The sequence below is a fragment of the Callorhinchus milii genome, unplaced genomic scaffold, assembly GCF_018977255.1.
Source record: "Callorhinchus milii isolate IMCB2004 unplaced genomic scaffold, IMCB_Cmil_1.0 Scaffold7, whole genome shotgun sequence".
NCBI classification, from domain to species: domain Eukaryota; kingdom Metazoa; phylum Chordata; class Chondrichthyes; order Chimaeriformes; family Callorhinchidae; genus Callorhinchus; species Callorhinchus milii.
This window is the reverse complement of record NW_024704748.1, coordinates 18,041,161-18,057,775: the sequence shown is the minus strand read 5'-3', so window position 1 is coordinate 18,057,775 and position 16,615 is coordinate 18,041,161. Positions and strand designations below refer to the sequence as shown.

Here is a 16,615-nt window from a genome sequence, read left to right as displayed (position 1 = left end):
GGATAATTAAAATGGCTCCATCTACAGCGCTTGTACTGTTACATTGGGGGTTTTTTTTCTTTATAAAAAAAAGAAAATATCTATATCTGCATCAACAAAGAAAATAAAGAAAGAAATAAAGAAAGAAAGAAATAGAAACGCCGGGTTAGGGTGTACACCCGCCTCGACGACAACCGCCGTCGAGTTCGAGTTCAAATCTCGGTGCGTGTGTGTGTGTGTGTGTGGAGGAGCCTCCGCCTCACACCTCTTCCTCCTCCTCCATCTCTTTCGTGCGTTGATGTGGAGGGGGAGAGGGAGAGGGGGAGAGGGAGGGCACTGACTGACTGACTGGTCGCACGCGCGCGCGCGCGAGGGCCGTTGATCGCGGTGCGTTGCTCCTCCTCACAGTGCAGTCAATCCGCGGTCGGGAGCTGTTCGCCTCGTCGTTGACGCTGCTCTTCTTCTTCTCTCTCTCTCTCTCTCGCTCTCTCCTTCTCCCAGTGAAAATCCTCGAGTAATATCGTGCCGGGGAGGGGGGGTGGGGGAGTGGGGGGGTGGGGGGTGGGGAACGGAAACCGAGGTGACTCGTGCGAACCTCAAACCACGTACATATATATATATAGAGAGAGAGAGGGAGAGGGAGAGAGAGAGAGAAATCTATCTATCTTTATATATATATAGAGAGAGAAAATATCGCTGCAAAATGGATGCACATCGAGCTCACAGCGTCGGCATCGCCGCCAGTCCCTGCGACGACGCGCTGAAGAATTTAAGCAGTCCGGAGACTTTACAACTCTGTGAGAGAGCGGGTAAGAAAGAGACCGGTCATACACTGGAGGGAAGGGGTGGTGTGTGGGGGTGGGGTGGGGGACACCGTTCAGATCCTCACCGAAGGGGATGGACGCTCGGACGATAAATCTAAGCGTTTGTTTAAATTTATTTTTTTTTGTGTGGAGGGGAGGGGAGGGATGGCGGCCGTGTGTGTGTGTGTGTGTGTGAGTGTATAACTGCCTCAAACGCCGTGAGGTGTCACGGTCGGTTCCGTCGGGGCCGCTCGTCTTTTCTCACCCCCGTTCCTCTCTCGGCGGAATTTCTCTCTCTCTCTCTCTCTCTCTGACGCAGGTTTTAATTTCTTGGAGAGACATATTTTTTTTCCCCCCTCTCTCTCTCTCGCTCTCTCTCTCTCTCTTTCTCCCGATGGTTCGTTCGTTCGTTCGCTCGGTCGGTCGCGGTTTTCTTTCGGTGGTAATCGGGGCCCTGCGGCGCCGGGTTCGTCGGGAGGAAAGGAGGAAGACGCGGTGGGAACGAAAACGGCTCCAAACAACAGTCCGTCCTCGGTGTGTGTGGTGTGTGTGTGTGTTGTGTGTGTGTGTAACGCCCGGGTTTTCAGCACCATGGACAGTCGGGGTGAGCTGTTAAACCCACCGGCAATAAAGAGCTGCACCACCAGATGCGCCTTCTGTGTCGCACAATAATAATAATAATAATAATAATCCTCGCATTTGATATAGCGCTTTTCACGTCGTGGAGGAACCCCCAAAGCGCTTCACAGAACACACTGTAAAGTGAATTGACCGTCTATATTTGTGGGCGAACGCGGCAGCCAATTGCCTTTTGTACTCGCGCGGCGCTTTATGGAAAAAAGCCGGTGCTTGAAATTCACGCTTAATGACGATGATGATAATAATGGTAATGATGATAATGATCCTTGCATTTGATGGAGCGCTTTTCACGTCTTCCGGACGTGCGCCCGAAGGGCTTCACAGGACACACTGTACAGTGGATTGACTGTATATTCTTGGGCGAACGCGGCCGCCGATTGCGCACAGCGGTGTCCCGCAAACAGTCGTAGATTGAACATGAGCAATTTGTTATTGTTTTGGGGGTTTTTGGAGGGATTATTATCAGGCTCCGTGTGGAGTAAGGAAACTTGCCCAAGGTTTGGCCCTGACCTGCCTGGAATTGAACTCAGGTCTCATCGCTTGCAAAGCGAGTGCTCTCACCACTGAGCTCCAGGACTCCACAGGACTTAAAACCCGGTCCTGGTTGTACGACTTTGTTGCTTTCAGTTCTCTTGTTTAGAAGCCTGGAACAAAATAATCCCAGCGAATGATTAACGTGGTTTCAGTAGTCTTGAGACAGAGAGAGAGAGAAAAAAACGAGGGTTTGTTTGAATTTCAGTCTTTCAAAAGCCAGAAGATTGATCACGTGCTGGATACCAGATTTTTCAACAAAGGCAGAGGATTTTCATCAATTTAATAAACTTTCTAATTTTCTCAGTCTCTTTGCGACCAATGTTCTGCAGCAAAGTAACTAAACATGATTAAACTACGAAGTGTGCAGAATTTTCTTTGTGCTGTTTTCCAGTTCACAGAGGCAATACGTGTTGTTTATTGCTTTATTTTTAATCATTAACGTCAGAAATTTTCATGTTTGCTGAAAATATTAACTACATTGATTAGATCTAAGTATATATAATCTGTATATATGATATTGTGAGTTATAAAGAATTAGGTTTAAAGTTCAGTGTCATGCAGTTGTTTGTGATAATTAAGATTATATTGAAACACGGTTTAAAGTTCAATGTCATAAGGTTACATGTGACAGTTGAGATTAAAGTGAAACACAATACTGTATATAGTCAACTCAACCTCCATTGAAGTATGCTTACATGATTCACCTATTGTTTAAAAATAAGAGCAAACTTGATTTTATTGAAAATGGAATTAGTCATTTGGAAACCACTGTAATATAGTTATCCATACTGAAGTCTGTAGCATGGTCAATCTCTCTGCATGAATTTTGGTTCTAATTCATATTCAGTGAATATTCAGAACTTCAATTTTCAACCTAAGCATGAATAAATTGCAGAAGTTACTGAAGTATGTTGTATATATTTTATTTTAGGAAATTTGTGCAAAATTTGTGAGTAAGCACAACTATTTTGTTATAAATGCTTCTCGTACATAACTATTAAATAACTTTCTATATAAGGCATTGAGATTAATGGTATAAATGTGTATATTAACTTCCAGGAAGGGGTTATTCAAACAGAAAGTACTTGTCCCACATTTGACCTTCCCTAGATCTGGTTGGAGATTTGAATTCGTAGTATTGATGGTAGATGAACAATGATAAACTGTACTGCTCTGCTGTTGGATGCAAATTTTGCTTGTTTTATTTGAGTATTGTATGAGGCAATTGACATTTAAATATAGTGTAATAATACTAATTTGAAAAATTTGCTCTCGATAATTTTTCAAAATGATGAAACCCTTTTTAAAACTCTTTCCACTAATGGGTGGGTTAGTAACAAGTAACGCATATAATTTTCAGCAAAAGAGAGATATTAAGAAATATTTTTATACAGATTGTTAAGATTGTGACATATGAAACATGATTGTTTATGACAAATATCTGTTGTAGCTAATTCCATAACATCATTTACAAGGGAATTTGATCAATGCTATGAGGATTAGGATTAGAGTAGATGGCTTCATAGAGGTAGCTAGCTAGCACCAACACAGTTGTAATTGACTGAATGGTCCTCTTCTGTTCTGTAAATATGCAACAAATGCAACAGCATGTCTTTGTTCTGGAGTATGGGATATAATATAATTAAAATATTCTTCTTTATCCTATGTTTTAATCAGCTTTTGATTCTCTATTCTAACATGAGCATCATTACCATACTAAAATGTACTTTAGGCATGCCTAAAACTAGTTGGCTGTGATAAGTCATGGGGTCATTAATAAGGTTATAGTGAGAACGTTTCAGTGTATTCCACGTTTGAATCAGAATCCTGTTAAAATAGGATGCATAATTTCAGCGTGACTCATGGTGGAAGATCCCTTCATACAATCAGTAAACAAATTAGCTTAATTTGAATTTGTTCACACTTATAAAGGCTTGAATTTAAAGAAGCAAAACATAGTGTTTGTGGATGAATTCCATATTCCTAATTTTATGGAATCAAAATGTTGCGTTCCAGCAGAAACACATTTTTTGAATTCCCAAGCAGCAGGTTTGGGTTCCAACCTTCTCTGGAGAGAGGGAAATTTGCTGTCCTCCAACTTTTAGGAATTAGTTTCTAACAAGGATCAAGTTAAAGGGACCAGAGAAAAAGCAACAACAGATCAAGAAAATGAATTGAAAAAAAATACATACAAATTTGGCAAACTGGTAAAAATCAGAATATTGTGTGAATATGCATAGTTGCATATCATTTGCTTAATAGGTGGGGACAATGCCCTTTTTCTTTTTAAAAAAAAGGCCTTTGTCATTTAAACCTTTCTCGTAAATTTTAGAATTTCCCTGTCATCCACTGATGATTATCTTGTAAATGGTGGTAGTCCTTAACCATGCTCCATAGCATTGATAAAACATTTGCATATTCTTTATAGTTTCAGTTATGTTTTATAGAAATACATATTTATGCACTGTTGGATGATAGAGTGGCTGCAGCAAAGGGCACCATCGCATTAATTTTGGTCAGTCCAACAACAACAGATTGCTCTGATTCTGTGGCTGTGTTTGGCACAGGGGCCAATATTGCAAATACTTTTGATTGCAGGTTTGCGTACAAGGGAGATTTGCAGTCTGTGAGGTTCAATCTAATTTCAACTAGATTAATCACAGCATTTGGAATCTGTTAAATCATCGCATGGTCAGCACCACAACAGATGGGATGTTACTGTCAAAACCAGCAGTATGTCTGCAGTAGTAAGGAACATCAGCACTCTTTTAAATTACATGGTTTTTGAGGTGTGTCAAGCCATTTTGTGCCCTGACATCAGCATAGGGTGCTGCTGATGTCACTTTATATTTTCACACCCCAAACTGTGCATCTGTTCTTTGGGTATGACTTCTCTCTTCAATGCTATGCTATTACAAAATAGGCAAATACATAAATATTCACAATTCAAGGTGGCACAGTGTAAATTGGATTGCACCTACCTGTACTATTTTTGGAAAACCGTTTAATTTGCACATGCTTTAGTTATATTTGTTTATTTCCTATGAAAAAATTGAAAGAAGGAGCTGTCATATATCTGGAAACAGTACAGGAAAGAATAGGGGACTAAATGAAAAGTGATTTCAGACAGGTGACAGAAGCACATTGGGTCATATTTACTCTATAAAATATAGGATCATCGTATTCACAAGATTCAGGTGAAGAAAACTCTTCAGCCCATTTAATTTATTTTTCCCCCAAAAAAACAAGATAGCATCAGTCTGTTGCTTAACTGTGTCTTGGATGTCATATCCTGGCATCAAACATCTCTTACTTTTGTGGCTCAAAGCCCGTTTCTCCAAATATTACCTTTCCCCGAGTGATCTGAGCATTGAAACCTTTGCTTTATTTGTTTGCAGCACATGAAGATTAATGTTTCTTGTATCAATGCTAAGATGACGTTTGCCATTATTGCCATAATTTTGCCTCATCACTTTCTATCCATTATTGGGATCCACCTTAATTTTTTTAAAGCTAATTGTTTAATATAGTCTCCTTCACAAAACAGCATTCTCTTATGTTTTCTTGATGCAAAAAAAAATGTAATAAATACCTTGAAGTTTTTCTGTTGCGAATAATGTTGTAAAATGTGTAAAATAGTATAATGAAAGATCGAAGCGACTGACAAGATTTCATAAGGGAAGAAAGCAAAAGAAAAAGAAAGCAAAAACTGATTTGTTCATTAGATTGCAAAGTGCATACAATCAGCATGCATAATTCGGCTTGCCACTAAAAGCCAACAAAACCTTTCCATTTTTATTCTTTAAGTTTTAAATGTAATACCCTCATCAGCTTTGTTTTTTGTTCCCTTCTGAATTGGGCTAAAAGAATCAAACAACATCTGGTCTTTAGTGATGAGATACATTTTGGTAGAGAGCTTCTATAAATGGAAACACTCTAAGGTTATTCAAAGAACAGCTATTCATAAGAGTCAGTTCACTATACTGTAATTAGATTTCAAAGGCTTTATAAACTGTTATTTTTCTGGCAGATAATACCATATTGATGAATGCATGTATCTGTTTTATCCAGCTGTGAATGGGGTTACTTTGGGATAGGAACTACCATCTGCCTATGAAAGTATAGGAAAGTTTTCACTGAGAAGATGAGCGTTTTGGTAGTGCCACCCATTAGTTCAAAATATAAACTATACAAATGAAATAAAATTTTAAACTTTCATTTTTTGCTTAAGATCAAATTTGCTTTTTTTATTTCCAGGTGGTACCAAAAATAGTTGAGCTCTGTGAGAGATGGACTGGTTTTACAGCAAACAGTACTGCATTTGTATTTTTTCTGCAGTGGATATAGTGTATTGTGCTCATGTTCTCATGGCTGTTGCTGAGCTCCATTATTTAAATACTCTGAGATGCTATCAAACGAAAGGTGCCATATAAATGCAAATTGTTGTCCCATGTTATATTTTGCAGTTTGTTTGTTCCTTCTCCACATTTACTAAAATTATCACCATTTCAGTTTCAAGCAGTGCATATAACTAAAGATTCAAACTATCTGAATCTATTACTTGTAGATGATTAAAATCATAGATGACTATGTTCATCAGTACAACAGTAGCCTATGGGGCTGCCAGATGGCTGAATATTAATATACCAGCAGGGAATATTTAGCATCTGAGTTATACGACAGCCCTGATCACTCAGGACTTGTGAGCAAAACAGCCAGGTTTATTGCTCTGGTTGTTATTCAGTGATTTCTTCTGGAATGATTGTATATTGTATGTTTAAAGTTTTAAAGCCTCCCTACCAACAAAACTTGTGCAATATACTTAAGAAAAATATTTTAGTGAAATCCCATATTAGTTTCTTCCATTGAGTTGTGCAATATAAAATGGATCTCTGTAACAATTTTGAAAGAATTAATTGTGTTTTGAGTGTTTGTAGTTTTCTTGAAACCCAACCAATGAAAATTTGGCATTCTTAAAAGTGACATTAAAGATACTGAAGAATCTGAATGTAAATTCCTAAACTTTCTTGGTGGAAGACAACTGCATATGTGACTCACAATTTGAAGGGGTGAAATTTTGATCTCCTGCTTCATCGAGCTGTTGAACTCACTTATATTGCTGTAAAAATAATAATCCTTGCACTTAAATCCTAGCACTTAAATCCTAGCACCTTATCACGTTGTTGAGACATTTCAAGGCACTTCACAGAATATATTTGAAAGTGTATTGACTGTATATTTTGTGGGCGAAACGCAGCAGCCAATTGCGCAGAGCAGAGTAAGGCCTTTGTTCCCAACCCAGGGTCCGCGGACTCCTAGAGAGGTGGGTCATGATATGGTTTCGGGGGGCCCTCAGATCTGGGAGACACACCAGGCGGCAGGAGGTGCAAAGGCTACAGAAGCTCAGTTGGGACTATGGAAGCCTGCATAGCCCCGAGGAGCCCTCCTCACTGCCATTGACAATGAGGCAACATATATTAGTGAGGTGGATGAGTGTAGATCCGATTCATAAATGATCTGAAGGATCCCAACAAGTCCAAGCCGAGAAAGCGTCCAACCAAGTCAGATTGTATGGGATCATGGATTGTTCGCAAGGCATTTCAGGACAAATATCTGATATTTTGTGAGGCAAGGGAGATTTTTGCAACTCTGTGCAATGAAGCCGTGCATAGTGCCTTAAAATACATTAATTAATTGACTAATTGACTGATGTTCCAAAAATTCACAGGCAGCAAATTATAAGTACCATGAAGTGTCTGACTCACTATAGTCTAAAATAGCAATGAAGGCTTGATTTGTAGATAAAGTGCAACCAAAGTGTGTTACCATTATTCATGGATGGAGGAAGGGACAAACCTAATAACTATCCCAGTGTGTTTAACATTAGCTGTGCAACATGCATGACTGAGTAGAAAATATAGTAAATCAAAAATGTTAAAGAAATGGATAAAATACTTGTTGTCGTTTATTCTAGCTATAGGTTATTATGAAGAGAATACAGTAATGCAACCTTTCATAAAATAAACCAGAGATTTGGTCATGTAATTTTTTCTATTAGGAGATTGGATTAAATGCATTTCCTGTGTCATTATCTTTCACAAAGCAGTTCCTAGCACAAGGAAATTTTCTTCATCCAAATTATGCTTTTAAAAAAGGAGATATAAATTTCTTTACAGAAACATCCAAACCCAACTCGCATTGTTCTGTTTAAAAAGTGTAAAATCTTTTTCAGTGGATATGGTATCCATTTTGCTGCTTCTAATGAGGGTCATTAGGGCCAACACACAATTATAATGCCTTCCATCTTAAAGTGAAACAAAAACAGAAGTCGCTGGTAACCCTCAGCAGGTCGGGCAGCATCTATGGAGCAAGGAAAATGAGTCAACGTTTCGGGTCCACGGCCCTTCATCAGAACTCGGGCATGTTGGGAGGGAGAGGCTTTTAAGGGCTAACAGAGAGGGCAGAGTCAGGGCAAGGAAGACAAAGGAGAAAATGGGGTAGAGGACAGGGATGATGGGTGAAAGAGGTGATTAATGGTGCAAAACAAAGGGGGGATTGCAACAAAACGGGAAAAGGGGTGTTGAGGTTAAAGTGAAAGTCGGTTTGCTTTATCAATACTCAATTGTAGTACACAACAGAATGATGATGTCAGCTTGGCTTGGTTTATTGTACTCTCACTTTATCAGATTTGTCCTAAACCTCATGTTAGGAATGAGCTCATAATCTAGGCTGATACCCGAGGGTAGTATTGAGGGAGTGCTACATTGTCAGAGACATCATCTTTCAAAGGATGTATTACGATTTCCCCTGCTTGTTCAAGATCACCCAAGGTTGGTTTGGATGAAGAAGGCCCTTCAGTCCATTTGATCTCATTCTTCCTGAATACCCACTGTACCATCGTCCCACCACAGCATTAAGTTCTTTTTTAAATGAGTCCAATGTCCTACCCTTGACTATCTTTTGCAGCAACCTGCCCTTTGCAACTTTAAATCCATGTCCTATTGAGCCTCATGGTTAAATGGTTATTCATTTTGTGACTTGCTGTGGGACTTTGCTTGCTCAAATGCTGCCACGTGCCTACAGTATCTACACAGTATAATAATTGCCTATGAAGCACCTATGGCCAGATTTCAGGGCATAAAGTGTGTGAAATAATGTACACTTTAATAAACAATCACTGCTTCATTGCAATCAGCAACTTTCAAGGGCAGCACAGTAATTGAAATGGTGATAGAGGATAATATATTGACCTTTGTGCTTAGCTAAGCACATTTTAGTTTACATTGTCATAATGCCAAAATCTTGAAAATTGGGAAAAATGTCACAAGACATTTGTGAAACTCTGCTTAAATTCTCATATACAGGATTGTCTCTGGCTCCCTCAGTCTCCCTCTGCCTCTGTATGTGGGTGCATCTGAAATTCCATGTTAAGTGGTACTTGCATCAATTAAGGTGGGGAAGATAATGTGGAGAGTAAACTAGAATACTTTCAAGCTTCTATGCCTCTGTGTCTGTCTTCTTTTCCTCTCAGTGTTGTATTTTACCTGTATGAGATTTTAATCAATAAATCCTGCTGCTAGTAAGGCATAATTGGAAAAAAACTCAGCAATTACAGATTATCACCACTGTAATTCATCTCTTGCAGATGAATCATCATCTTGCAGATGAGCAGAAATGTGGATGTCCATCTAATTTTTCTTCATGGTTCATCCACATACATCTGATATAATCAATCTTTTTGCCCTTTTTATATACTTTCTAGTTGATAGCCTGAAGACCAACAGGAAGTCCAGTATTCTAATGCAATCTGCCTAGTGCATTGTGGAATTTTAGAAAAACAAGAATAAGATTGTATTCTTGTGGTTTGGATATATCTAAGCTTTTTTTTTAACTTCTCCACATTGTGTGTACATTGAAACATGTCTTTTGTTAAGTGTCCCAAGGATGGACATATCTCACTTATGGAGCTGCTGCAACTCAAATTATGTATCTTTCATCAGCTTTTAATGAGTTGTGTATGAGTCAATTGCACTTGTCTGTCAGATTTGTTGATAATTTGTTTTACTCTGCAAGAGGACCTATCCATTTGTATCTGTGTTAATCTTTGGGTTCATATTTTTTATTCCACGTTACATTTTAATGTACATTTCCTGAAAAATAGAATTGCTGGTGTATATTGCCTCCATACAATAGTGATTAATTCTCAAGTGTAGAGTTTGGAAATTCAATGAAGGTTCCTCCACTTATTGTGATTGTTATGAATTTGCCATGAATTTGTCATGAAGGCTGCATTAAAATGGAGTAAATATAAGTACTGTGTTCCTGCTCACTGCTAGGCTATATAACTTTTTTACTACTTTTTGCATATAATCCAATGCAAAGATTATTTTGATTTTTGCTACCTAGATAGTCAAGCACAACTGCAGTGAGTAGTAAAAAGAGATTATATATTTCAGCACTGAGCAGGGAAACTTTGTGTACCATTTGAACATTTTCCTTTTGGTGACAGAACTTTGTGTTCTTATCTCTGCGTATGTGACAACTCAAATATCACTTTGAAATGTTACTTTTAGATCAGTATTTGTTATAATATTATGATAAGTGTTTCTAAGTTAAGTCCTTGGAAGGATGTTCATTTAAGAATGTTACTTTTTTGTGGGTAAACAGAATCTAACTGTTATTAATGTTTTTTTAAAAAAACCTAAGTGGAAACTTATCCATTTTAGCTTTTTTTGTGATTCAGTGGGAATTGAGAATTAAGCCATTGATTTGGTTCATTTGTACAGTGTTGGTTAACACTGGGGATGTGGAGTACTGGGGGTGCAGTTGGAGATGCTGTCCTTCAGAAATGTTAAAACTAATGTCCCATCTATCTGTTCAGGTAGATGTTAAAAATCCCATGATGTTAATCAAAAACACCAGGAAGTTTCCCCCCATGTCCTGGTCAAAAATCCTCCAGAGAAAATTGGTCATTAGTTTGTTGCTTCTGGGACTTTTTTGTGTACAAAATGACTGCATTTTAATCCACACAATACAGTCACTACACTTTACAGTAAATCCTGTGAAGTGCTTTGACATGTCCTGCTGATGTAAAGGGCACTATATTAAATGCAAGGATTATTATTATCATGATATTATTTACTCTATGATCCAAAACCAATTTACTTTATTTCTGTGCAGGAAACAAATCCCAAGACAGTGGCATTGCAGAGATGGAAGAGCTTACTGTTCCTCACAACATAAAAATAAGTAATATCACATGTGATTCTTTCAAGATCTCCTGGGACATGGATCCAAAATACAAAGATCGTATCACACATTACTTTATTGACCTTAACAAGAAAGAGACCAAGAATTCCAATAAATTTAAACACAAGGTGATATTGTATTATCAGCCCATTAATTTTATTCATTAAGTATTTCATGTAGTGAAGTTTTACAAAATAGTTTTGAATGTATTAAATACAGATTAAATCAGTTAATTATTAGGTCAATAGCAAAAGTGAGAACTCCCTTGAGAAAATAGTTATTCAGTAAAAAGGGAATACTGCAGAATTGCTACATAATCCAAAACATTGGAGAGAATTATTTGTGTTTATGTTGTTTTAGTCAGCCCTTATATTTTTAGAGGCAGCCTAGGAACAGATATTCAGCACAGAATGCCCAGGCGTGATGTTTTCTCCTTTGGGAAGTTTTTATCATGAATCGGGAGTGTTACCCTATAATTTCTATTCATACTGTCATCAAAACTAAAATTCATAATCTTATTTCAGTGGAGTCCTACACTTTGTGCCCACTTTGAGGCTGTCCATAATCTTGAGTAAAGCCCTGATATTTTTATGGAGGATAAGATTTTAAGTGGAAAACATAAGTACAGGCCAAATTGTATATTGGTTTCAACTATCTGCATGTGGTTTTTCAACCACTAGAACATTTCACTACCACCAAAATAACAGGAAGATTGATGGGTTGCAGTCACCACACAATCTTTCATATTTGCAACACATAATGCTAAATTAATGGGAGTCTCTTATCATTCTTCATCTTCTCCACCCTTACCCTGTTGGTGACCAGGGCTCCTTACCCTTTCGACATTCCTCGTTCTTGATTTTCTGCCAATTTTCTTCCTTTCTTGAATGCTGAGGCACAGTTCCACAGGCATAATCTTCTGCATTGCTTAAGCAGCAATTCTTTAGGTGGGAGTCTATTCATTGATTTTGTAGGGTATTTGACCATGAGGGAGAGAGAAATGATTGTTAAATCTGTACATGTACATCCAGCAAGAGTCATTAGATAGTAAAAACTGGCTCTTTTGCTTTATAATTTCCCAAAAGTGGGGTTGTTGAAACCATTTGTAGCTCTCCCTCTCACTATTATTTTGATTGAGTTCAGCCAATATAATAGTGATAAACTAAGTATCTATATGCCAATGTGTTTAACTTTAGTTGTTAGACAATTACTTGAATCCATCATTGGGATGGATATCTGGATAACTCTGAGTTGATTGGGGGAGTCAACGTGGTTTTGTGAAATGTAAATCTTGGATGACTAGCTTGACTTCTTATGTTTGTTTGACTTCATGAAGTATTGTAATTTAATGTTGATGTATATGGTGATTTAGGCCTTTGCTGTATTAATGCCTTGAGAGGCCAAAATATTTGAGAGGCCAAAATGACATTTGTTTTGCAGGATGTTCCTACTAAATTGGTAGCAAAAGCAGTACCTCTACCAATGACGGTGCGTGGGCACTGGTTCTTGAGTCCCAGAACAGAATACACTGTGGCTGTTCAGACTGCATCAAAGCAAGGAGATGGAGATTACACAGTTTCTGATTGGAGTGAAGTTGTGCAATTCTGCACTGCAGGTATGCAAAAGAAATCATACAAACCTCTTCAACGAGTGTATTAAGTTCAAAGTATACTGACGTTTATTTTATGGTTTTTGCAAAAAAATACTATAGAGATAATATAATATTCATCCCTATTTTTTATTTGAGTAGACTTAATTGAGTCTTATCTTATTTTGAGACTTATCCACCCCACCTGATCCCAATTCTCTGCTTGGTCCCAAATCCTTGATTGTCCAGGCCTCCCGATGTGCAAGGCGCTATACAAATGTAATTTGTTGTTGTTATTTAAACAGTTTTTTGTTTTTTTTAAAAAAAGTAGCAAATTCAAATGGAATCAAAGTAATTTGATTGTCTTTTATTTTTAACAGATTATTCTAAGGTACATCTAACACAGTTGATGCAGAAAGCTGAAGCCATTTCAGAGCGCATGTTAAAGTTTTCTGTTTTTTATCGAAACCAGCATAAAGAATACTTTGACTACATCCGGTAAGAATTGTTGTTAAAAAAAAGTTGAGAAAAATAACAAGATCTCTAATAATTTAATTCCAACGTATCACTGAATACTGTTTTAATAGAGGAGAATATTTAATATTTAAGTCATTTTGTGAGAACTACAGTAAAACTCACATAAGTCATATCAGTCTGGTCCATAACGTTTAATGTGACTTTGCTGAAGTCCGAGTTGCATCCGATTTAATCAATAATCTACACTGCGCACGAGTAATTCAATGCAGCTGGTACGTACGCTGTAGTTCATCTCTACCATCACTGCAGCCGGTAAGTGTGTATGTTGTTTCGGGTCAGGACCACGTTTCCTGTGATTTAATGCGTCTTTACCTGTCACCACATGTGCATTTATTGGCAAATATTAGAATTGCATTGATTCGCAGGAAATTAAGTTCTTCTGTGAACATGTCAATGGATCAAGACTACATTTCCTGCTTTTCAATGCAGCCGGCCGGTTAGTGTGCATCTGTCCACTGGTTTGGACATAAGTTTCCGTGAATCAATGCAGTCGATAAGTGCGGGAATAACGGAGGGTAGGGGAGCTGCATTACGAGTTAGGAGGTAATTAATATGAGTGCAAAAAAAATCTAAGTGGTTTTGATAGAAAACTGAATGGGCCTGGGTGAATGTACGATTTAGGTTATTTATAGGATTCTTAAAGATAAGACTTATGCGAGTTTTACTGTGCATACAGAATGTTTACCGCCAACTCTTAAGTGGTCTTGTCTGTCTATTAGTTTATTGCCAGCATTAATTTCATTCACCTATTGATTCTGACAATGGGTTGCTGAATTATTTTAAAAAATCTATTGTCAACATCCCTCACAAGATTCCACCCAAAAATAATTTTAAAATATACAATGGCACAATACCAATTTACATGTATATGGCACCTTTCATGTCCGGAGGACGTTCCAAGCTGCTTAACAGTACTGGCTATTAAGTACTTAACAATACTTAAAATATGGTTGCAGTATCTAGACTCCCTTTCCTGTGAATTTTTTATTTCGTCTGTTTCTTGTTGATTTCTACAGCTACTCTGACAATATCTATTGCCATCTAGTGGCCTCCAGCTGGAATGTATTCGTCAATCATTACGTCATGTCTGTTGATGTACAATCATGATGTACATATACGAGCAGCTGCTGTTTAAACTCCGCAATTGGTGGAACTGTCGCTTAATGGGAAGGGACATGTGTCCGAGTTGTGGCCAGTAAGACGGTGGCTGTGCTCTCACGCATTTCATGCTGAGCTGAGTTGCCCACCGGGAAGCTTGCAGGGAGTTCCTTGTATCAACCATCCACCTAGTGAGGATCAAAACCGCACTTGTCAAATGATCAACTAGTGACTATCCTCCTTGGGGGAGATAACTTTGGAGCTGAACTGGCTCCAAGGTGACATGCCTGGCAACGGAATGTTGGAATCAAGCCAGACCTCTGTGGCTTAGTGATTTGTCAGTTTTCTCTGCTAATGTTTCCTTCGTTTGCTTTTGATTTTTTTTAAAAATTAAAAAAAAATCAAGTATTGTGGTAACAAATGGCATCAAGTCATCCTTTGGTTACTGTAAACACAAACCATGTCAGTATGTGAAGGAATTGATAACCATTGTGTAAAAGTAGCACTAACGACAAATCAAATTAATGTTCCAGAGAGAATCATGGGGAAATGATGCAACCTTCTACAAAAGATAACAGTGGCAGCCATGGTTCTCCTATCAGTGGAAAATTAGAAGGCATCTTCTTCAGCTGCACTACTGAGTTTAACACTGGAAAACCACCACACGATTCACCATATGGGAAATTCCAATTTCAGATCCCTGCCAGTGAACTCTTAAATCAGAATACGAACCTCTATTTTGGTGACTTCTATTGTATGTATACAGCCTACCATTATGTTATTCTTGTTATTGCACCAGTGGGATCACAAGGGGATGAATTCTGCAAGCAGCGACTTCCTCAACTAAATATTGCAGACAACAAATTCTTGATTTGCACTGAGAAAGATGGTGAGGAGGTATATTATCATGCCCAGGATATCATTTTGGAAATTATCTATACTGAGCCAGTGAATCTGTCTCTTGGTGTGGTAGCACCAATCAGTGGTCATCAGTTAATGAGCCTGTCCACAGCAAATGCTAAAAAAGACCCTAGCTGCAAGACATGCAACATTAGTGTTGGACGTTAAGCTGTTAATTAAGTGAACTTTAAGTGACGTTAAGCTGTTAATTAAGTGAACGTTGGTATTTCATTTCATGTTATTGAAATTCTTTTTCTCAAAAGCACGCTAATGCAGCTTTCCACCAGTAGTAATCGGCTAATTTGTTTATCCCAAACATTTTGTTTTACAGAGTATGTTGGTGTCTCTTTCTTTTTGTGAGATATTTTGAAAAGTCGCTGCCAAGTCAGATAGCAAAGCTACTGATCAGAGTTTTCTGTTTTAAGAACTATAGTCTTGCTTTGCTAAACAAAAGATATAAATGAGCTTTTGCAAAGCACAGATGCCATCTTATTTTGTAGTGCTCTAAAACACAAGTCTTTAACCAAAACAAAATATTACTGAACCAATGGAAAAAGCATGAAAGTTACACTTGCAGCATGACCATATCTGGCAGAATAGAAATACAGTATTTCAACACTTCAAGTTGTTAATTAACTGTGTTTACATGTTATTTATGATAACTGTAGTTAATGAAAAACATTTCAAACAATGCTGTATTTGAACAAAATAAATGTAATACAATAGAAAAATATTTATTTGTACTGTTCAAAATATTTACATTGCCACTGTATGATGAACTACATTTAATTTTGTAGCAATTTAACAATGTTATGAAATCATATGGCTAAAAAATTAAATTGTGAAATGCAGCCCCACTACCATATACAATAAATTACATTCCAACATTAACCTGTTTAAATGAACGGTCAACTATATTTTTTCTCACAATGCCACAATATTGGATGATAAATAGCTTCATACAAAGAAATATAAAGTGCTGGCGTAATTCGTCTTAATCAAACAGAAGCTTCTATTTTATTTCAAAAGGCATGCACTTAGTTGTTGAGAAAGGAACAGCTTTGTAGAATATTTCCAACAAAAAAGGTAAGCTAGAAAAACTCAACATTTAGAAAATCATTTAGAAAATTTCAATAGTTCAGTCAACAATTGCACTTTTGTCAAGAACTGTATTTAAATATTTCTTACAAATTTGGTTTTAATTTGGAATATGAATTAAATTAGGAACACCAATTTGGAAATTTATAAGGTGGCACAGATTGCACAAACTGAGGTTAATCTTCACTGC

General features: G+C 37.6%; 1 protein-coding gene across 2 annotated transcripts; it reads left to right on the top strand.

Annotated features, from left to right (window-relative positions):
• Window positions 1-666: 666 nt before the first annotated feature.
• phyhiplb (phytanoyl-CoA 2-hydroxylase interacting protein-like b) lies at window positions 667-16,286 on the top strand. 2 transcript variants are annotated; one of them, XM_007897054.2, is made up of 5 exons: window positions 667-788; window positions 11,136-11,332; window positions 12,645-12,819; window positions 13,173-13,290; window positions 14,961-16,281. In XM_007897054.2, the coding sequence occupies exons 1-5, from the start codon at window positions 683-685 to the stop codon at window positions 15,493-15,495; spliced, it is 1,131 nt and encodes a 376-aa protein (XP_007895245.1). In that variant the 5' UTR covers window positions 667-682; the 3' UTR covers window positions 15,496-16,281. The 2 variants fall into 2 exon arrangements, with proteins under 2 accessions (XP_007895245.1, XP_042192860.1); XM_042336926.1 differs by having other exon boundaries at window positions 725-788; window positions 11,231-11,332; window positions 14,961-16,286.
• Window positions 16,287-16,615: the final 329 nt, after the last annotated feature.

Excerpts from the sequence above, each read along its gene's own strand:
- phyhiplb (XM_007897054.2), top strand. The coding sequence starts at position 683 with ATGGATGCACATCGAGCTCACAGCGTCGGCATCGCCGCCAGTCCCTGC. Across the intron at positions 12,820-13,172 it reads TGTGCAATTCTGCACTGCAG|ATTATTCTAAGGTACATCTA; the intron begins GTATGCAAAAGA and ends TATTTTTAACAG. Across the intron at positions 13,291-14,960 it reads GAATACTTTGACTACATCCG|AGAGAATCATGGGGAAATGA; the intron begins GTAAGAATTGTT and ends TTAATGTTCCAG.